This window comes from Rhyacophila brunnea, unplaced genomic scaffold, assembly GCF_057557595.1.
Source record: "Rhyacophila brunnea isolate RB1 unplaced genomic scaffold, BYU_Rbru_1.0 scaffold_16, whole genome shotgun sequence".
In the NCBI taxonomy this organism is placed as follows: Eukaryota; Metazoa; Arthropoda; class Insecta; order Trichoptera; family Rhyacophilidae; genus Rhyacophila; species Rhyacophila brunnea.
The window spans coordinates 25,728,213-25,752,594 of NW_028232816.1; the positions used below are offsets into that span (position 1 = coordinate 25,728,213).

Consider the following 24,382-nt stretch of genomic DNA (forward strand, 5'->3'; position numbering starts at 1 on the left):
ATTACTTATGATATTACTTTATTTTTTACGCATGTTTGTAAAAACTTTCACCTCAAATGAAATATTGTCATCTCGTCTCATTGTGAGAATGAATTAAGTACTTACTTACATTTCAATCGACTTCCGCACTATTTTTTTTATTATGTACGTGGGAAAACGTACACACATAATGTTTATTATTCATTGTCGACCACATCATAATGGCACATTTATTTTATAATACTACATGTAGGCAACACTCCCCCTTAGGCGTAAAACCCACTTAACGCAGCAAGTGTGGCTCTCGCGAAAAATTTCACAAGTGGCGCGTAAATCAACGAAAATACAACGTAATCAAATACGCCAGCGCCCACTGTATTTGACGACGCATTATGCGCGCCCGCCCCATGAGTCATCGTTTTTTGGCTTCTCGGCGATACGAATGAACGAACATACAACGTATCCATTCATTGAAAACGGCGAGCAAAATCATGCTCCTCGAAGCGTCGTCGATGCGACGGGCGAGAAGCCATTATTTAAGAACAGCGAACTCTTTGTTTAGTTATTGCGGGTCCGATTTTAATTACAAGCCCCGAGAAATTAAATAATATTTTTATTGCTTTGTTATGACTGTTATGAGAGACGCTGATAATAATAATTATTTTGTGCTGCTTGAGCCCCTTATTACATAGGTGAAGGGTAATGCGCGGGTGGGAGGGGGCCTACTCAGTAGTGAGCGCGTCGAGTGCTTTTTTGGTGGGCTTTATGCCTTACACATTTGAATATCTTGTATTATAATCTAACATTCAAAATCCTAACAGTACAAGCCAATAATGATAATGCGCTTTTTTGTGGACTGTAATTTGGGATGGTTGTGAATGTGGATGCTGGGAGGGCGGTTTAAACGTTGATGTTGTTCGGCTGTCAGGCTGGAGCAAGTCCCAGGGTTGTGAACTCACGTCACGTCACAGTATGCGAAAGGTTCTGTTTATTACTCGCACGTTATACTGGGATTTTGAGAGTTAATGATTACACTAGTTTGATCAGTCACCCTGTAGGCTTTTAAAGTTGTTAAATCACAAGTGCCGTGGTGTTTAGTTCACGGAGTGCTTCGAAGGTTTATAGATGCGTTGTGTATGAGACACCCTGTGCCAGTAACAGGTGGTCTAATTGACTGAGTTTGTAAGGAGACTCGAATTGAATTATTGCTTGGACAACGGTCACACTGTAGCAAGTTGACACGGTTGTGGACTACGAATAACTGCCTTTGTATCAATGACGGGCAACTGATGACTCGTTAAATAGTTAAGCGCCTGGATAACAATAATACATGAGGATAGTAGGTAAGAGATATTTGTGCGGGTTTAGGGATTGGGCCCAACAAATCTGCGTTGGTTGAAATAACCCTTGTGAAATCTCGAGTAACCCCTGACACACCGACAGGGATTAAAAAAATGACAAATATTATCACATTACACCTTGCTTATTAGTGTAAACTTATTTTCTAAGGTAACCTTCCAAAACTGCAGTGATAGCCACCAGGCGAGATTTCAATTAGAGACTGGATCAATTTAATAACAACAATTAAGTAGGTACATTAAAAAAATATATGGAGTTAATTTTGAATGAATCTAAGGCATAAAGCCCACCAAAGCGGCGCTCGGTGCGCTCACTACTGAGTAGGCCCCCTCCCACCCGCGCATTACCCTTTACATATGTAATAAGGGGCCCAAGAAGCAAAAAATAATTATTATTATCAGCGTCTCTCATAACAAAGCAATAAAAATATTATATTATTTCTCGGGGCTTGTAATTAATACTCACGATGACATCATTCTACCAGCGAAATATCGAACACGCAATAACTAAACAATAAGTTCACTGTTATTAAATAATGGCTTCTCGCCCGTCTATCGACGACACTTCCAGGAGCGTGATTTTGCTTGCCGTGTTCAATGAATGGACTACGTTGTATTTTCGTTAATTCGTGCCGCTGAGAAGCCACACGACGGTGACTCATGAGGCAGGCGGGCACAGTGCGCCGTCAAATCCAGTGTGCGCTGGCGTATTTGATTACGTTGTATTTTCGATAATTTACGCGCCACTTGTGAAATTTTGCGCGAGCGCCCCACTCGCTGCATTAAGTGAATTTTACGCCTAAAGACGCGAGCGATATTAGTGTAAAGTTTTCTAAAAAAATAATCCTCAATAAGAAATAACTAGTAGCTACTTTAAACGTTAGTTCATTAGCTTTTTTTAACTTCACTTTATTGTTATTATATTATATGGCTCGTTGCAGTAAGAAGATTTTTAATATGTTGTCTTTGATAACGGCATTCCACTGAGGATTAACAATAAAGAAAATTTATTACACCTATATCTCTAATCATGATTTCAAATAATGTTATAATTTATTATGAAGATGTAACACCTTGTTTTAAAATAGTGTTTTTGACAAAAATATCTGGTAAATATGTGTTTTATAGCATAAAAAGAAATCATCTGAGTTTTTATAAAATGACGCAATACACATATTTGATTCCATCTTAGGTGATTACTTTCTGTTTTACAAATGCTAAACAGTCAAAAATTCTTATGACTGAATTTATTTAACACATGATTTTATTCAAAAGAAATTTTTCTAAAACTTGTATTTTGACATACTTGCTATCTGATGTGACGCATAATATTTTATGAATCATTTCAATAATTCAGAAGCTTTCGTTCATTCATAACGTTGTAATAAGCTACGTTCCATTCCGTACAGAAAATCGAAATTAGAGATTGCAATACCGAATGAATAATATATCAATACCGGTATCTCGGTATTTATTATTGAATACCGGCATTAATACCGGTATTCGTCAAAATATATTATAGAAAAAAAGAACTAGGTGCCTATTAATCAATATAACTAATACAACTTATTTAAAACACTAATTATAGTAACATAAAGTACCTACCAACATTTATTATGTTAACCTTTATAAATATGTATAGATAATAATGTTTTAGAACTGCTATTTTTACAACGTTTTTATTAGCTCGTATTCTTATTTGTCCGGTGGTTGTTTATCCAGTACAAATCTTGCAATCGATTTTTAATTAACTTCCCAACTAGCTAGACATTTGAAACTTTTAGAATATATCGGAACACGATGCCAATGCATTCTTTTAATACTTTTAGCCATCTTTAAGTAGAATTGAATTCATTTTCAGTTAATTCTGTTTTGTATGAAAAGTTATTTCGGAAGAAATCCGTAATCCAATCCACTATTATCGGTTGCTAAGTGGGTGGTCCTAGCAACTAAATTATTAATATATACATGCGTTACTATAGAAATCAAAATGACATTTCAGTATTCTATATTTGTTTGTTTGTTTTTTATTTACTTCATATCAAGTATAAGTTTGAGCATATTGAGCATTATAATTCAACAGAAAATTTAAAAATGTTGTACTTACATAAAAAGTTCTTTTTATCTTGTAATTATTTATTAATAGGTACTATGAGTCCGCAAAAGCTCGCAAAGATACCCAAAATTCTTCATTCTCGACTTTCACAAAGCACCTATTTCAATGATACATAATATAATTAACTGTAAAATAATTTGTAATAAATAATAAACATAATACAATGAAGCCCTTAACGAACCCATTATTTAAAACGTCTTAAACAATATTTGTATTTATTCTTTTAATGTTTTATATATTATAATTAATAAATGCAAATTATTAATAAATTTCTGCAAGCTTTGTATTCTCGCTAAATGCTTCTTGTATAATATATAGAATTTTTACTGTATTTTACTAGAAGTAAATAGTACGCATTATTTTTTTAGTGTAACCAAAGAACTACCTTTCCACTGTGCATGCTCCAACGATTGACCGAAAACACAATACTTATTCATTTACGCAGTGTCTGTGTCATAAAATTTGCGGGAGAGTAATAAGGTGCACCGTCTACATAGGTAGTAAACTTTAATGCCTATACGGCAAAGTTATCCGCGGAATTCACTTGGCACAGTTTTGGACGTCCGGTATCAGCACATACTGAATATCATAATAATATTAGCGTATTGAAGGCGACTTACCTGCTTTCGGGCTTGTCTTTTGCAAACTATGTGACTGTCCTTAATCTTTATGAGGTTACAATGAAAACATAGTATTCTTGACAGTGAAAAATTATATGAAATTGAAGATAAGATGTTTTAACAATTATTCATTCGTACATTTATAATGTATACCCATACAAGTTAAATAAGTATATAACTTACTGTCCAAATAAATACCCAGAGGTGCGTTTCCCTAACGCAACATAACGCAATTGATTCGTGATTTTTTTTTAAAAGGGGGCATCCCAAGAGTAAAAACTTCAAACTCCAATAAAATAATTAAATATTGGTATAGGCATGGCCCCCACAAGGGGGGGACTGACAGGGCTCTAAACTGGAGGCCCGGGCTCAGGAAGGGTCCGGCGTGACGAGCCGACCATGCCGAGATAAACACAGATCACAAATTTGCTCTAATGGTAAAAAAAAGTCGCCTACTGCGCTATTAAGATATAATAAAGAATAATTAAGACTATTTGGTTGTACTGTGTACCGATACTCAACAACTCCATAATTCAAATGGATGTAAGTAGGTACATATTAAAAATATAAAAATTGCTAAAATTACACCATTAAATTTGGATAACGCTACTGCAGTGCGTCACGCTGACTTTACCCTTAGCGATAGGTAGGGGGGCCCTCCAAACATCCTAGCATAGGGGCCCGCTTCAGGTTGTGGGGGCCATGGGTATAGGTATAAGGTTTTGATTAAATATACATACCTTCATTATTGTAATTCACATAACTAAGTCCGTTCTATTCAATTGTAAATATAAATTCATGAAAACTATTTTCCAAATACTAAATTGGTACCTACCTAGGTAGTAGGTATTCTGCTGTAAGTATGTATATAATTTGTGTAGGTACATATGATGATTTGTAAGAAAGGAGACTGTTTCAATTAAACTATGTTTGTATATGTATACAAAATAAAAATTAATAGTTACAAGATAAAAAGAACTTTTTATATACAACGTTTTTAAATTTTTTGTTGAATCATATTATAAACTTAACTTGACTAGCTTAAACGATCAAAAAAAATTGTACTTGATAGAAACAATACTGAAATGTCATTTTGACATTTCATATTGATTTCCATAGTAACGCACGTATATATTAATAATTTAGTTGCTAGGACCCCAGACCCAATAATAGTGGATTGAATTACGGATTTCTTCCGAAATAACTTTTCATACAAAACAGAATTAACTGAAAATGAATTCAATTCTACTTAAAGATGGCTAAAAGTATTAAAAGAATGCATTGTCATCATGTTCTGATGTATTCTAATAGTTCCAAATGTCTAGCTGGTCGGGAAGTTAGTTAAAAATCGATTGCAAGATTTGTACTGGATAAACAACCACCGGAAAAACAAGAATGCGATCTAAGAAAGACGTGGTAAAATACATAAAATTAGATAACTAGGTTATTATTTTCGTAAAATTTCCCATTTCAAGTGCTGGGGAACACAGAATTAATGAGAACTGAAATACCTAATGGGTATGGAGTAACAGGCAACCGATTTCTAGTGTGGAAGAATATGGGATAAACTTAAACAGTGTCAAGAATACGCCATTCTAAGCTTATCCAATATCGGTAGTTAGTCAAAAATCAATTGCAAGATTTGTACTGGATAAACAACCACCGGACAAATAAGAATACCACCTTATAAAAACGTTGTAAAAATTGTTTGAATGCATGGATTTATTTGGAAAATTAAAATTAGATTGTTCATTTTTTTATCGTAGGGGGCTTCAAAATCATTCAGTGGGTCGGGCCTCTACGTTACTAAACGCGTCACGTAAATATCATATCTATTCTTAATATGAGCGAGTTTATTAGTACGCATGAGTTGTGACCCGAGCTTACAAGACATCCCCAAATTAAAAAAAAATATTTAGCAAAAGATGCCAAATGTCAAAATGTTTGAAAAACATAATTATAATATGCTGTTTTTACAATATTTTGGAAAGGTTTATTTGTGAGACTGGCAAGTAAATCCAGTGACACCATGCGTTGCTTCGCCACTAAATGAAGGGCGACAAATGAAAAAGCGAATACAATTATTACAACTTTTGAAAGCAGTGGTGATTTTCCATAAAGCTGACAATGCGGTCTCATCGAAAGTACGTAAAAAATAACCAAAGTATAAAAATCCTGGTAACATAACTATTGTTGTCGGTCTACCTTACCACATAGGAAAAATTTTCACAGAGGACTTTCAAAGTAACTTTGAGGTTGTCAGCGCTTCAAATCTGCGTTTACCTAAAACCAACGCTGTTGCATGTTTCATGTCTAATCTTAAATAGATGATGTGTACTTATGTCATTTTTTCAAGATTTTTGTTGCATTTTATCTGTCGAATAGCCGAAAAAATAATAAAATAGATAGGTTTAAAATTTTGGGTACCTAAGTAGTAAATTTTCATAACTATGATTTTCTACTAAAAATGAAAGCGGACGTCATTTTCAGTTTGCCTAAGGGTAGCACTGAGTAAATCTCTGTGTTGGAAAAATATATTTTTTATTAATAGCTGTGTAGTTATTATCATATCGCTGCCTGATTTCCAGGTTGTTCTATGTCACTTTCAGTAAAATGTTCACGAGAGGAATTCGAAAGTTCACATTGAAATAATAAATTGCACCTCCAATATATATATCGCCGTCTGATTCCTAGGTTGTTGTATGTACCTTTCTGTAAAATTCTCAGGAGAGCAATTTGATAGTTCATATTGGAATAATTACACAACCTATATATATCAAAAACTGTGTTCTGCATATAAAACAATAACTTATTTTCGAGATTATCGACAAATGCGTTCAAAATTTTTGTATTCTGACTAATAGATTAAACAGAGTTCTGGAAATAGAACAAAATGGCATTAAAAAGTCAGTTTGCTTAAAAATAAACAAATAAAAACAACCTGGAAATCAGGCAGCAATATTTTAAAACGAATAAACTTTTTCCAAATATTAAAAAAGATACACCTTTATACAACTGAAGCCTCCCCCTCAATAATGATCTATGTTGATATTATTTCCTCTGTGTTGGCATATTTATTTTTTTGATCTAACAACACTAAGTTACTTGTTTTCGATCCGTTATGTTGGTCTCTTTACAATAATGATCTATGCATTTGTCAAAATGGAAGATTTTTGTTAACCTGCGGATGCAAAAAAACTTTTGAAGAAAATTGGAAGAGGAATACAAAAAAAGTAATTGAGGAATTCAGGAGAGGCCTTTTAATTATAAATAATTTCTTCTCATCAAAATAGTTTTCTTCGATTATCTCAAAATGCGCAATTGTAACATAGATCATTATTGAGGAAACTATTAAATTCAATAGACAAGCCCCGCACGTATACCAAAGAACCACAAAATATGGCTTACAAGTCGTACTTTACTACCCCAGATCTATGATAATACATTGTATGGTTTTAAAATTAATAGCAATGTCTATATATTTTAAATTATTTTAATATCTACAAATTATTGTAATGAATTAACTAATAATGTGTTCCAAATATTTGAAAGTAATGAGTAGTACTAGATGAAAAAAAAAATGGTTAATCTTCCGCGAATCGTGAATCTATAAGATACGATTTGAATCATTTTATTTAGAGCTTATACCGTATGCGCAGAAAGAATTTCCCGCGAGCAAAACATCATTTTTTTCTCTCTCCAATGGACGCTCTATCAAAGCCGGAAGGCAAAAATCTCTTACGTTTAACAAAAGTTATGGACAAAAAATGGTGATTCAGTGAGTCTACTAAGAAACAATTAATCACCGCTAACCATCAACTGGTTTTCTGTTATTAATTCGATTATAAAACTTTAGTTGGTACGTACATGAACATCGTAAAGTATGTCTATAATAATACTAAGCTTGAACACACAGTTAAATTCATTTTTTTTTAACAAATCGTGAATACGAAAGTAAGGAAAATACACGGTGAATAATATATTTTTTTTTATTAGTACAAATAGTAAATATGTGGTGTGCAGTTTGCGACAAGCGGCAAAGAGTGAAACTAAACTGACAGCTGTCATAATTGCATATTATTTCTACCATAAATAAAATAAATACATTTTTAAAATAATGTAGTTTACCTACTTGTTGCCGATAAAAAAAAACATTATTTGGAGTACCAATTATTATCTACGCAAACACAAAATACTAGCAGAATAATACGTCTTATTAGAATAGTCAGAGCTGACTTTTGCCGGGTGCCATCCCAAAATTGTCACCGCTCTCGAAATAAAAAAATAATTTAAATACCGGAAATAATATGACAGAAGTCAACTAAATGTTGAAACAATTATTTTATTGTCATCAAAATGTATAACCAAAATAACGTCATATTTTACCTATTAAATAGTATAACATTATAATGTAAAGCACCTTAAATCAATATAATATAACGTATCAAATGAAGCACGTTACCACAATTTATAAAACAATATTTAATAAAGTTCATTTTATGTACATACCAAATTGAATTATATATATTTTTAATAATATCGTTAAAAATGTTTTTTTCGAACTTTTGCCGCCCTCTGAATGCTGGCGCCCGTGTGTTTCAAACTTTGTTTAACACTCTCGCTTGGTGCCGCCCCTGATAATAGTCATATGTCGACATTAGATTGACATATTATATTATGTCAACATACGCCATCTTATCTAAAAGCTTATCCCCATGTCAATAAAAAAATATACGACAAGTAAATATTCCATTATATAATATTTATATTGTGCAGTTTTCTTACTCTCACCGTTATATGTTATTTTTTTTAATCGGGCAACATTTTAAAATGATAACAATTATTTCGGAAAGCAACGTTGCCTTGTTCGCCATTCGAAATTATATGCATCTGAGCCTTAGAATAAATTGTTCGACAACTTAAAAATAATTCCCACAGCCTTCGCCAATATAAGTAGGTATTAGTAATACGCGTATCTGACAATACAAAATATTCATGACACATTGTGTTATTTAAAAACCAACGTAGTGTAAATACCGCCTTCGGCAAAACGTTTCTACAAACTAAACATAGATAATATGCAAATATTTCATATACCCAAGCATACGGTATTTTAAATTCTTATATGAATTGTTCAGGTGCGCATCCTAGCCACAGGCGAATGTGTCAAGATTGTCAAACCAATTTAGCGAATTATTGCAGTTTGCATTTCAGCCTATTTAACCAATCAACGGTAGTACTAAAATAACTTAAGAGTTAACTTGTCCCCGTTTCTTAAGGGGGGACATGCTCGTCGAAGGTCAAAATTCAGTTTTTATTGTATTTTCAAACCATGATCCTGGACACTCCTTAAACGTTGTAGATAATCTATTTATATAATTTTGAAGCCTTATTATCCTTTATAGTTATTTTAAACATTTGATGACTGCATGAAGTATTTTTGTTACATAAAATAGTATTCTTTTAAACCTCTCGCTCTAATGTTTTAGAATATAGTCATATTTCGGTACAGAACTGTGCAGTGGTGTTAAGATTTTTTACATTTATTAATTTTTAAACGCATTTATAAAACCATTAGTATAATTTATTACGAGATAATTTTTGTAAAATATTTACGATAAAAAATTATATTGATAATCTCTGTGATCCCAAATTTGACAAGAATTAGGCATTTTATTATTCAAAAAATCGGCAAGATTAACACATTTGAAGATGATTCTAAAGATACTTATTATAAGCTATGTCTTTGACCATTCAAGTGTGATAAAAAATCTTATGAATAATGATTGCTTTATAATAATTATTGACCTAAGAATAAGGTAGTGTTTTTTTGAAATACGCCATTTATTTTGTCATTCCCTAGTGGTTAAGCTACAACATACGGCCGTAGCCATAAATTGACAAACTATAATTAAAGTAGGGAGTAAAATTATGTTAACGCGCGTGTTTGAACATGTACTTAACCGAATTTTTTTTTATTTTTTTTTTAAACGGTACATGTTCAAACACGCGCGTCAATATCATTTTACTCCCTACTTTAATTATAGTTTGTCAATTTATGGATACGGCCGTATGTTGTAGCTTAACCACTGGGGAATGACAAAAGAAATGGCGTATTTCAAAAAAACACTACCTTATTCTTAGGTCAATAATTATTATAAAGCAATCATTATTCATAAGATGTTTATCACACTTGAATGGTCAAAGACATTGTTTATAATAAATATCTTTAGAATCATTTTGAAATGTGTTAATCTTGCCGATTTTTTGAATAATAAAATGCCTAATTCTTGTCAAATTTGGGATCACAGAGATTATCAATATAATTTTTTATCGTGAATATTTTACAAAAATTGTCTCGTAATAAATTATGCTAATGGTTTTATAAATGCGTTTAAAAATTAATAAATGTAAAAAATCTTAACACCACTGCACAGTTATGTACCGAAATATGACTATATTCTAAAACATTAGAGCGAGAGGTTTAAAAGAATACTATTTTATGTAACAAAAATACTTCATGCAGTCATCAAATGTTTAAAATAACTATAAAGGATAATAAGGCTTCAAAATTATATAAATAGATCATCTACAACGTTTAAGGAGTGTCCAGGATCATGGTTTGAATATACAATAAAAACTCAATTTTGACCTTCGACGAGCATGTCCCCCCTTAAGGTGACGCATCAGTGAAACGCCAAATAATGTTCAACTGTACGCGCGACGAAAATTTGTACTTGCTTCGCATTCATTGAGAGAACGTGGAGTCGGACGCACGTCACTTTGCTGCGTGATGGCGACGGGCCAATTAATTCTAAAATCGTGTAAAGATGACTAAAAACTTTACCCATTTACTTTAAAAAGCAAACATGTCAATGAATATATTATTATTGATACTAATAGAATAATAAACAGAACATAAAATGGACGTATGTTGGATTTATATGAGAAATAATATTTCGTTTGACAGGCGTCATTTTCACCCGCGACCCGCAATCCGCACATCGCCTAGCAACGATCTTTTTAGACCGTGCCTCAACTAATGCATGGCCTTAAGGAATGAATCATCACGATATTATTATCATTGATGTCGGAGTTAAATTGTCTACTGACAAAGTCGTTTAATAAGGAGTTTTATTAAATAACAAGTATCGTCCGATAGCTGTTTTGTCATTGGAAATACCAACATAGTGCAGGATCCCATAGACTTTTCGTATACATAATATGCGGAACGCATTCTGACAATTGGAATAGGTTCTAGGGGTCACCAAGATATATAATGTCGATGTTGCCAGGCGATATTAGTGGTCAATTTTTTTTTATTGAGGTTTTATTTTTTTTTCTTATAACCCACCAAAAATTGTTCTGAGTTCTTCAATAAAACCAAGACGGGATCAGGGATTGATTGAAAATGCAATAATTGTACCATGCCATCGGCATGGTCGTAGAACGGTCCGTCCCGTTTGAAAAAATAAAAATAGCGGGTAGTGAAATGTGTTCAAAATTATCGATTCTTAGGACCCTTCTTGGCTTAAATTATTTTATTTAGTAGCATTTTTGTATATAATCACCTAAATTGGTTTCTTTACTATATCTATGCATATGACATTCGTTTTAGTATTATGGTTAATCCAGAAACAGTGTAGGTTGCATATATAGGTAGGTGAATAAATGAAATAACGATAACCACCAACCACACTAAGTACCTACACATTTATTAAAAAAAAGAAACAAGAAGTCAAGTGTTCAAACTGCTTTAGGTATCATGATCACAGTTTTTACAAACAATACTTACACATTTGCACAATGATATTCGTGTCAAAGCCGATTTCTTATAACTACGTGATAATGTACGGCAGTTAGAATTACATTTGCATGGTTTAACCAAATAATTTGGCAGAGGTTCATTCGTCATTTGTCTTGGATACAAATTATTTTCTTATAATTGTTAGAAGTTGTAGGAAATCAATAGGCTCAATAGTGGATCAGATGAGCTTTTCCATAAATAAACTTGTGCTGAAGCCCTTAAACAGTGTAAATGCTTATAATATCTAAGCCCTGGAGATTGTCCCTTAGTGTATGTAGTAGGTATGTGGTGGATTAATTGCAAAGATTTTTTTGTGAGCCCTCAAAATAAATTACAGCTTGTTAAATATATTTGCAAAAATGCTCCCACATTTGCAAAAATCAACGGAAAAAGTGAGCTGTACATTGTGGTGGATTTGACGACCCCACACAATGGTTTAAATTGCAGGGATCAATTTTCACTGACGCCATTGATTTAAAATCAAAATCATTTAGAAGCAGATTCTGGAGTCTAGAATGTTCTGTCATATATTTCATGCTATAAAAATGCAAAATTTGGAGATTATCACAGTCCCGATACAGATGTTTTAATTTTAGGCATTCATTTCTGGAATAAACTTGCAACGATTGGTTGCCATGGATTATGGTTTGAGGGATCTCAGAAGAAATTCCATGTTTTAGAATGCCATTTGGCAGCTGAATCTCTTGGCGAAAATATTTGTAATATTATACCAGCATTACATTGTTTAACCGGCTGCGACACCACTAGTGACTGCATATGTACAAAGAAACAAGCTTTAACCATCTCGTCAACGAGTTTTGTTCAGGATGCACTTTCAGCTTTAGGAAATGGTTTATTGGAGACCACAGCAGTTTCAAGACCTGGAAAAAGTTTGCACTTACTTATTATATAAACAAAAACCAATAGCGAATGAGCTTCGGCATAAATTTATTTCCCAAAATATTGAATTTTGTTTAAATTTGTCAAGAGTGATATGCACATATGATTCATTGTATTTACACTGTTTAAAGCCTTCAGCATAAGTTTATTTACGGGAAAGCTCATATGTTCCACTATTTGAGCCTCTTGATTTCCTACAACTTGACTATGAGTTACGAGAAAATAATTCGTATCCAAGACAAATGACGAATGAACCTCTACCAAATTATTTAATTAAACCATGCAAATGTAATTCTAACTGCCGTACATTATCACGTAGTTATAAGAAATCGGCTTTGACATGTATATCATTGTGCAAATGTGTAAGTAGTGTTTGTAAAAACTGTGATCATGATACTTAAAGGAGTTTGAACACTTGACTTGTTGTTTCTTTTTTTTTAATAAATATGTAGGTACTTAGTGTGGTTAGTGGTTATCGTTATTTCATTTATTCACCTACCTATATATGCAACCTACACTGTTTCTGGATTAACCATAATACTAAAACGAATGTCATATGCATAGATATAGTAAAGAAACCAATTTAGGTGATTATATACAAAAATGCTACTAAATAAAATAATTTAAGCCAAGAAGGGTCCTAAGAATCGATAATTTTGAACACATTTCACTACCCGCTATTTTTATTTTTTCAAACGGGACGGACCGTTCTACGACCATGCCGATGGCATGGTACAATTATTGCATTTTCAATCAATCCCTGATCCCGTCTTGGTTTTATTGAAGAACTCAGAACAATTTTTGGTGGGTTATAAGAAAAAAAAATAAAACCTCAATAAAAAAAAATTGACCACTAATATCGCCTGGCAACATCGACATTATATATCTTGGTGACCCCTAGAACCTATTCCAATTGTCAGAATGCGTTCCGCATATTATGTATACGACAAGTCTATGGGATCCTGCACTAACAGTATAATCATGAATCTTCATGATTATGATACAATTATTATTTGCACTATAAAAACCGATCAGTTATACAAAAATACTTTAAACATTTATACAAAGTATAGGGTCGAATTGACATAATTTGAGACCTTAAGCACGGTCTTAAATCCAAGCTCCTCAAAAATAGACCATCAGTTAACGGTAACCACGGTTGGGTCTCAGAATCGGTTTTAATACGTTTCTTTTTTTTTACTATTACTATTAATTCTACACCGATTTTCAATATTATTACAGTTGTAGATGGCCACGTGAAATCCTTACTCTTCTGTTTAAATCCAAATTAATTGCAGCTACGTTAACTTTAGTTTGATTTCTAAATGATCAGATACTTATAGGTTCTTGGGGAAATTTTAAAATTTTCTCAACATCAATCGTAGACAATATCGAAATGTAACTTTCCAATTTACCGATTCAATTGATTTAAATTCAATTCAATTCAATCTGAAAGTGACTCTCCTCTCCCAACTTTCATTCATCAAACTGCTGTATAAACAGTAATATTTGTTTTGAAATTATTTTAATCAATTCTTCAACATTATTATCAATACTATTAAGACGTAAAATTTAATATATAATTTCTAAGCGATGGCTACTTTTATGAGCGTAGAATAGTTTTTAAAATATGTGAAAATAGTAAAAAAAACAACTCTATAATCATGGCCATTGAATAAATTTCCCGTTCAAAGTTAACATGGATATTTCGTAGTGTTTGCGAGAATCGGTTAAGAATCCAGCTATTTACGCATATTTGGAAAATACTATCGCGTGGTGACATAGTGCCTGTCTTTGAAGTAGTGGGTGCAGGTTCGAATCCCACTTCCGGCATTTCATTCATTCTAAAACGCAAATAAAATTTTATTAACTGTAATTATTATTTTTTATTTAATAAACCATACATATTATGTATAATTATTAATTACTAATCTTATCAATGAATAAATAATTCTTCTTCTCTTCTTTTGCCATATCCGCCCCTTAACTGGAGTATATGGACACCACGTGTCCCTGTCCAAGAATCCCTGTCGCTCGCCAGTCTTCTTGCTTCGTTACAGGTCAAACCAGCATCCCGTAGCTCCGCCGTATACACTCTGTAGATTGTATTTAGCGGCCTTTCAGGACGCCGGAATCCGGTCGGCTTGAAGAACAGGCAAGCCAGGTTGAAGTTCTCTTCTGGCATCCGCAGCACGTGGCCGAGCCAGGTCCAACGTCGCCTCTTCACTTTTAGCGTGATGAGAGGTTGCTTGGTGCGTTCTCTTATCTCCTCGTTGCTCCTAAAGTCAAACCACCGCACACCCAGTATTCGTCGCAAACATCTGTTTTCGAAGCTCAGTATACGGTTGCTTTGAGCCTTCGTAAGGTGCCATGATTCGCTACCGCAAAGCAGCGCCGTCAGAATGCAAGCGTCGAATAGGAATATTGACTTACTAAGCATCGTCATCATCATCTACAACCGGGGTCGATGAACTGTTGAAGAAAGGCATACTCCTTCCACTCTTATTGGTCCTTAGTTCTTCGCTGCCATGTACCTAAATCTATCGATATTAATGAGTTCATCTCTCCAGCGGATTTTAGTGTGTCCTTGTGGTCATTTATTGCCCCTTAGATACCACTGTATAACGGCATTTATCCAGCCGTTGTCCACTCACCCTTGTGAGTTGTGATATGTCTGACCCATTGCCATTTCATCTGCTTAACGACCTCTGTCATACAATTTGTATTATGTGACGAATGTGGCTAAAAATAAGCTCTACAACTTTTAAATAATTGTCATTATTATAATTTAAATCATCGTTCATTGTTTTTCTATTCTTAGTTTTCGCATACAGGTATTCGGATATCGTAGTGTACAATACAGAACAATGCGTCTACAATATTAATGATACTCTAATAATTGTAAACAGACCTTGATAAATATTATTTCCACTTAAATATTGATATTATGTATTTGATGTAGAACCCTCATTCCGTCAATTATTTTCTCCGTAGTTCTGTTTTCAGTGTGTATTTGGTCCAAGCATTGGGTTACAACTATTACTTGTAAAAAGGTGCTTTAATACATATAAACTAGTGATGTTGAACCTTTTTGGCTGGATCGAATGCTTGGAATATTTTCTAGAAACTCAAGGAACATTTACTTGACTGACAAATATTAAGGTACAGGTAGGAAAATTATACAATATATATATAAATCAGTAGTCAGTTATATACCGAGCCAAAGTGCCGCTTAAAAGCCTTTTATGGCGAGAAAGCGCTGTCACTTACTATTTTACATAATTTTTAGTATCAAAAGAAATAAAAGCTATTTGGCAAGTCAATAAACACACACTTATCAATACATAATATACCTAGTAATAAAACATTACTTAGCTGTCTAAAATATAACGTCGTCGTGCAAAATACAAACTTTGACGCTTTAACAGAGATAAAATTTAATAAACAGTACGTAGTTAGTAGGCAGCAGTGGCGAAGGGTGACTTTTGGAAAGAGGTAGGCTGTGGAGATCTAATAGAAAGAACACACTTGTCAGGTATACTTACGAGAAATAAGAAGATAATACGATATTACTACTAATGACTAGGTACACACTAATGACAATGACACACTAATTTAATGAAACTTCAAAAACTCACTGACGACATAAAATTAAGCGATCAGTTTAAATTACGTATTTTTTTCAAAACATTCATACACATCAAAAATTATTAGATAAAAGTTCTTTTTATTTTTAAAAACAGTTAATATTCGATTAAACGCCATAGAAATATTTTTTTTAATTATCTAATTATTAATTATTTAGTTTTAGGCTCTGCGATCCGACCTTACTTTAGTTCATACAATTTGATAGACTGGGCGGGGCTACGTGACGTAAAGTCCATATGAAAAAAATTGAGAATTATTTGAAACATAATCCGACCTTTATTTAAGTCAAGACAGATGGCGTGCTGTGGTATATTTTTTAAAACCTTTGCAAATTATCTGTGTAATACATTCCTACATATACGGCATCTCTCGTTGGTAAAATAAATTAATTTATAGAATCTATAATCAAGTTATTATATTATAAATAAGTCAACATGCAATTAAAAAATATTTTTCTTAAGAAGGTGGGCTTCAAATATCGCCCAGTATGGAGTATTCGCCACTGGTAGGCGGTGACTTTCATTACTGACAACTAGAATCCTCGGTTTTTATTTTGAACTCAATAATACTTTATTGTTTAAAAACTATTTTTCTCTTATTACCAAATTGGTTGGTAGGTTTTGCAGATTCACACGGAGCCCCTAACATGCCTTGCGGAGCCCCGATTGGGAATCACTGCTCTACACTGTAGAGGGCATACTCGTATGCTTCGCGAGTTAAAGTATTATTTTCTCAATAATATTGAAATTATCTTTCCTTTTCCAGTTTTACTAAACTATGCTACCAAAATACACGATTAAAACAAAGTGAAATTGACATGTGTGAAAGTAATACCAGTGCCGTTCAATCAGTGGGTCGAGTGTAGAATCGTGGAACCTCTTTCTTTCAACCAAGAGACTCGAGGTTCGAGGTCCGGCCGCCAAGATGATGATGTACAGGCCGAACTTTTACGAGAGCACCTGCCTCCGGTGCTCCGAGGTCGTCTACCAGGTGGACAGGGTTGGACCTTTGAAGGATTTCTCCTTCTTCCATAGCGGCTGTTTCAAATGCGCTGTGTGCGGAACTAAATTGACACTCAAGGTAAATAATTATCATTATTTAAATTTATTATCGATATATTAGATTAACATATTAATTGGCGTTGTGTGTATGGATTTTTTGACTCAAGGGATAATAATATAACAACACCTCGTATTTTTTGTTAGAGTGAGACACAGATAAATTTTATAATATAATCCAACCTCTTCCATTTCATATCGACAGCTTAATCTGCAAATCGACTTACTCCATTTGGGCAAATTTTTGAGGAAATAGAAAAAAAATATAATTTAACCATCGAGTGGAATTTAAGAATTCAAAAAATACATTAGGAATTTGTTTACAAATAAGCTGGACTATGAATTAATACACTATTTTAGCTTTTAGCTATCTGAGCCATATTGTACCATTTACAATATTGGAAATTTGGCAGTTGGCTGTTTTGTGTGAATAACTATAACGCATTTATTTATAGGTATAATGTGTTTGAAGTTCTTTGTGAGCATATAAAACATGCTTTATAACAAAATGCCATCAAAATCTCACTTTTGAATTTCGAATATTGTATTTTCAAATAAGAACTATATTTTATAGCTGATAGAACCCTTTTTGTAATTAATATATGAACATAAAATTGTACATAATATCAATCTTTAAATTATTAGCCAGGATTTTGGCGCGTTTTAGAAGTTATGGATCATTGCATATTGTGTGAAATTTAACATCGAATATACTTTTCGCCATATTTCTGACATTAGTTATTTTAATTAGATACTCCATATGTAAATTGACTGACATAGTTTCACCCATTCCAATCAGGTAACTAAATTTAAAAAAAACAGTTGTGAACAGCATTTTATATAGGTGGTTAATTTAGTTTTATTTATGTACAAATTTTAACAACCCACCTCTTGGCTGTGTTAACCAGGGAACTCAGAAATAATGGGAACTGAAATACACAACGGGTAAGGCGATAGCAGGTAACCGACTCGAGTAAGGAAGAATCCGGGTTAAACTTACGCACGTGTTAAGAATACGTTTTACGTCGAATACTAAAAACTGCTCTCGGTTTATGCATTTACGCTCATTTAATGTTGTTGTATTACACACACTATTGCACGTGCTTAATGCGTGCTTCATTTTCGTAGGACACTCACACATTCAAAAGCCTGCTTCACCATGCAGCGTATTGAATATTGCCTATCGGTATTCTATTCTATTTATTATCTGTTCTGTGGTGTTAACTTTTAGAGCGAGTTAGAGTACGTCAATTTTACATATGTATTGAGAATTGAGATCCAAGATCCGACTATTTTGAAATATAATTTATAGTTCCCCGCGAGCTGTCAAATATCGAGTAGCTAGTAGCTGCCAGTAGTAACATAATATTTGTTTTACTGCAATTACATTTGCGTTGCAATCGCAATGACATAACTAATAAATTGTAGGTTATGTTGATATTTTTGACGTTTCAATACAAAATTCTTGGGTTCGGGCGTATCCGCCAGCACGAACATACCCGAAATTGACCGACATAAATTACCAACGTAAATTTTCGCCGTATTACGAATTTACCAGTATTGTCGATAACCACCTCTGTATGGAATGCCTTCCGTGTTAATTTGAACCAATGTAAATAACAGAAACGTGCTAAATGCTAGCTGCGATAAAACTATGACAAGATAAATTTATAAAAAGTAAATATTCTGATAGGCAATATTAAATTTACATCATGATAATAATATGTATTTTTGCAAAAATATCTGTCTATTTATTTCCGATATATTCTTTAAAATAATGTTAGTTAATCACACAAATATCATTAAATTTATTTAGTTCAAGATTTAAAAAAAAATGCTCTTATACCAATTTTGCAGTAGGAATGTAGGCAGTTATTTGAAACAAGTGATACAATATAACAAATTTCTAACAATATTACATCGTAAAATTGATGCTTATTTTATATTTCTTTTTTTATTGTTTCGAACATTAACTACTAATAAATGCTTTCGCTTTTCTATACCTACTTGCGAAACAAAACACTAAATTCAATCGTAATATTATACATTTCTGATAGTATAAAAGTTTCATTTAAATTTATATTGCGAATATATCCGCCATAAATAATTTCCATCGATTGCATGCTGGGACGGTCGGTAAAATAGATACCTGTTGCACCACCTCTCTATAAAATATTGCATTCTTTTCAAAAGATTCAAGAGCTATAAATATTTTTTTGTTAAATGTACTAGTAACTAGATACTCAATACAATTAAATTTAGACTCTCTAGAACTTGTGATCCATATGAGTTAAAATTTGATACGCGAAATAAATTGCCATCTCCCTTATGTTTCAAAATAAAGGATATTATTACATCTAATTTCGGTTAATAAAATTTAATTATTTATTATTTTTATTTTAGTTTGAATAATAATTTTCACATTAAAATGTTGTATTTTGGATCTCAGCGCATCTATTCTATACACAATGCCGCTATCGGCAACTATCGACGGCTATCGATGGTAGTTTATCATATTTATGTATTGGGTGTTATAATTATTGTTACAATAAGTTAACCGACTAAACTGTTAAAAACTGTCTATTTCGCTCTAAAAGCTAACACAGCCGAGAGACGTGCTGTTAGAACATTGCACTTTTCGACGGTTCAGACGGTTAACTTATTGTAACAATTAACCGCCTCAATACATAAATATGAAAAACTACCCTCGATGGCGGCCGATAGCTGCCGATAGCTGCCGATAGCGGCCTTGTATATATAATAAATGCGCATGTAAGTAATTATTCTTCAATCAAAAATTATTGCTTCGAACTTAGAATAAACTCTCTTAGTTATTGTATGTATTGATATAATATTATATATAAATTGAACAAAGTCACATTTGTTTAATATTTACTACATCAAGGGAGTCCATATAATAATTAGTAAGCAGGATGTGGTGGAGGGCGGGTCCAATAAACTGGTGTTATAGCGGAGAGCGTTATTTATTTGAACACTAAGGATACAAACAGCGTAGATGCGATTTACAATATATTAAGCAATCTAGATAGATATTATGTATCAAACAACAGCCCTAATCCGACTCCCCGCGTATCGAAACCTCATATTGGCCGATACCATCGTTTTGTGGTACGGTTTGTCTTTCAGGAATTTTACCAGCTCACTTGGCAGGTAAAATATGTATTACGATAAAATTAGTTGGTACACAAAATAAAACAAAAATTTTTCGTTATGAGGATGTCAGAAGCAGAGTCTGGCCTGATCCCTGAATGAGATCAATTTAGTGGATGTCATATTGTGTCACAACAAGCATTGCGATGATCCAAATGGTATATATTTTATAAATCAAAAATTTCAATGCATCCTTCAATACCAAGGGTCCATTTGCATCTTAAAAAAAGCAAGAAAAACCGAATATCTTCAGTTGTATAAGTGAATGCTGGAAAACTCAACATATAATGTTATTCAATGAGTAGATATAGATGACCTAGCGGCTTACGCCTATAACGTCTGGGTCCCAAGTTCGAATCCTGGGTCTGACAAATACACATATTATTTTTCATTTTGTGCTTGAGTCAGAATATGATCCAAATAGGTTAGGTTACATTCATTTCTCGTAAAAACAAATCTGTAATACAAACCTCTACTGTGTGGAGGCCCATTTGATCTTATTAGATCGGACATGGTCAAAAAAGGTATAGAGTTTGTTCAGGGTGATTTATTTAAATAAATCTTACATTAAAACATTTGAAAACAATTATGTTCATTCTATCATTTTCAATTTAAAATTAATTTATATTTTTATATTGTTTTAAGTAATACCTACGTCTTACACGTAACATTCTTCAATATCTAATCTAATATATTATAATATATATATATACACATAAACATCACATTGATACCTACTGTAAAGTGACGTTAATGAAACAAATTGTTTTCTTTCGACTTGCGTATTATCCCCTTGAGGTGCTAAGGTAGAGCCACTGGGTAATGACAAACATTCGTGAGTACTATAGAGCAGTGCTCCGCAATATTTTCTCACCCACGGCACACTAAAGGTCTTCTCAAAATTCCGCGGCACATCACACGTACCTAAAACAATTTATACACCAAAACATGGACCCTACATACTCTAAAATGGCGTTTTGTATAAGGTGTTCGAGGTAAAATTAATGGTATTGATTGTATGCGATTTTTTTGTATTTATTAACACATCCACTTGAATTATGGTTCGTTGTCGGATTAAGAATAATAAATTATTTGTCGAGTATTGACATGATAATAATAAATCGTATCCTACAATCACATGTCTTAAAATATTAATACCAGCGTAGTAAAATAGCACCGCAGGCGAATTGTTTTACTATTAGGGCAATTTGTGTTTATCTCACTTATCTGATTGACCTGCACGCCGCCCCCCCCTGAGCCTGGGTCCCCAGGCTAGAGCCCTATCAGCCCCTCCTTGTGGGGGCCATGCACCAAAATTACATTATTTTATGTTTTTTTTATTTGATAAATAATTAAATATACAAACATAACACAGAACATGACGAAGAACTAAATGTACATATTTCCATATATTTTTATTATCAATATAATAACTAGGTAATTAATGTTATAACTGAGCTTGTTTCAGTGAACGTAAAAGTTTTATATATATTGACTTGATATTTGATAGATTCCTCGGTCAAGACCCTTCAACCAAGACTGCTTATTATTTTTAATTATAACTCGAGTTTAAAAAAAATTCTCACACATATTTCGTCGTAGAAAATAGGAGCTGAACTGCGATAGCCTTATCGGAAATCCGAGGATATTCTTTATTAATCGAAAACCAGAAAATAGCCAATGGAACATCGGCAAAGTTCACATTTAGCGTCCTGTCGTTTCTCAATTCAACCAATTCCTCTCGAATCTATAGTGAAAACGCTTCTATAGAATTATCGGCAAATTTCTTTTACAGCAAAATTAAAGGTTTTTGAGATGGTCCAAAATCAATTGTTTCTTTTCAATGGTGGTCTGGTAGGTCCTTTGGTACATTTGTAGAGATCCTTGTCTTAACTCCTTCTAATTTATAAGAGCACGTAAATATATTTTCATTATGACCTTGCATTGTTTTATTAAGTCCATGCAGGTGCTCAAATATATTACCAGCCATCGCAAATTTGGCTATTAAGTAAGTAGGTATTGTATAATATACAAAATTATTTGTGTTTTTTTTTTTAATGAATGCACCGTGGCACACCTAGCATCGTCTCACGGAACACCGGTGTGCTGAGGCATACCGATTGCGGAGCACTGCTATAGAGTATATATGACAAGGATAAAAGGCCGGCAAGGATTTTTTTTATAAAACTTCCAAGCACGTGTCTGTAATTGTTTTTATTTTCTTGCATTTATCACCAATCGTATGACTATAGTCGGGATACTGCAAGATGCGCCATGCGTTTTTTTTTTAAATTGGATCAATGCAAATGATGCCGGCGTATGCACAATTGCAAGTCAACCTACCGCCTTGCCCTACTGTTCCGAATTGCGTGGCTCGCATCACAATGCAATTCAAGTTTCACTTTACACTACATACCTGGCCATTCATTATTTCAATTGGCACCTCGGAGACAGTATTTATTATTCAGGTGCAACTGCTTCTGAACCATTGGCATGGGCATGGATAAAGAGAATAATTACACCGTTAGGTACAAAAGAATTACGTAATACAAGATATTATAACTAAGATAAGTTTTATTCAATTATTGAAATGATATTTTTCGTGCAAATTTTGACATTGCGTTCTATTTGAGTATCAGTTTTTGCGTTTTAAATCAAGGAATCATTAATTGCATTAATAACTAACTGACTCCCGACTCGTAACGCAATTTTATAAGCATTTCATGTAGTACCTACCTACTAGTTAAAATTATCGTAATTAAATAAGAAGCCCGTAACTTAATTGGTTAAAGCATATTGACGTGATACCAGTGAATATACGGGTTCAAATCCCATGGGGTGTCGTATTTTACCGCGTTTTTATTAGCTCGTATTATTGTTTGTCCAGTACACATTTTTTCTTGTTTGTCCAATACAAATCTTTTTTAACTAACTTCCCGACTAGCTAGATATTTGAAACTTTTAGAATATATCAGAACACGATGACAATGCATTCTTTTAATACTTTTAGCCATCTTTAAGCAGAATTGAATTAAATTTCAGTTAATTCTGTTTTGTATGGAAAGTTATTTCGGAAAAAAAATCATAAAAAGTAAAACACTATTATTGGTTGCTAAGGGGGTCCTAGCAACTAAATTATTAATATATACGTGCGTTGTCATCGAAATCAATATAAAATGTCAAAATGACATTTCATTGTAAAATAAAGCGAGATGTAATAGTGACAATAGCTAGAAGCAGGACAGGGCATTACAGTCTCAACGAATCATTGTACACAATTATAGTGGTAGATAGCCCTCAGTGTCAGTGTGGACATCCCACTCAAGATCTTAACCACATTGTCTGGCAATGTGATGCCTATGACCAGGAGAGAGAAGTGTTATTGAACAAGTTGGGAAAATGCAGGTTATACCCTCCTTTTACGATTAATTCGTTCCTGACAAAAACAAATATTTCAGTTATGAAAATTGTACATGAATTTCTCCAAAAATGTAACGTAAATGTCTAGTGTATAGTGTAACAAAAATATAATTCTGTATTATTAATAATGTAACTATTTATGCCTGTAGTTAAAAAATGTATGTATACTTTTGTAAACCATTGTAAAGCAGAATAGCCTCCCATTCAGAGAAGAGCTCAATTGCTTCCAAATAAAGAAAAAAAAATACATAAAATTGTCAAGTTTATATGATTCAACAGAAAATTTAAAAACGTGGTATATAAAA

The 24,382-nt window shown here is 33.1% G+C and overlaps 1 protein-coding gene across 6 annotated transcripts in view; it reads left to right on the forward strand.

Annotated features, from left to right (window-relative positions):
- The window catches only part of Hil (peptidase hillarin), a 154,623-nt gene that overhangs the window by 10,681 nt on the left and 119,560 nt on the right, over window positions 1-24,382 (forward strand). For 5 of the 6 annotated variants that reach the window (XM_085943378.1, XM_085943377.1, XM_085943376.1 and 2 more), the window contains exon 2: window positions 17,194-17,508. In XM_085943378.1, the coding sequence (XP_085799504.1) occupies window positions 17,353-17,508 (156 nt within the window). In that variant the 5' untranslated portion in view covers window positions 17,194-17,352. Of the gene's footprint in view, window positions 1-15,835; window positions 16,239-16,937; window positions 17,509-24,382 lie in introns of those variants that run through there. The other variant, XM_085943380.1, reaches the window with a different exon arrangement.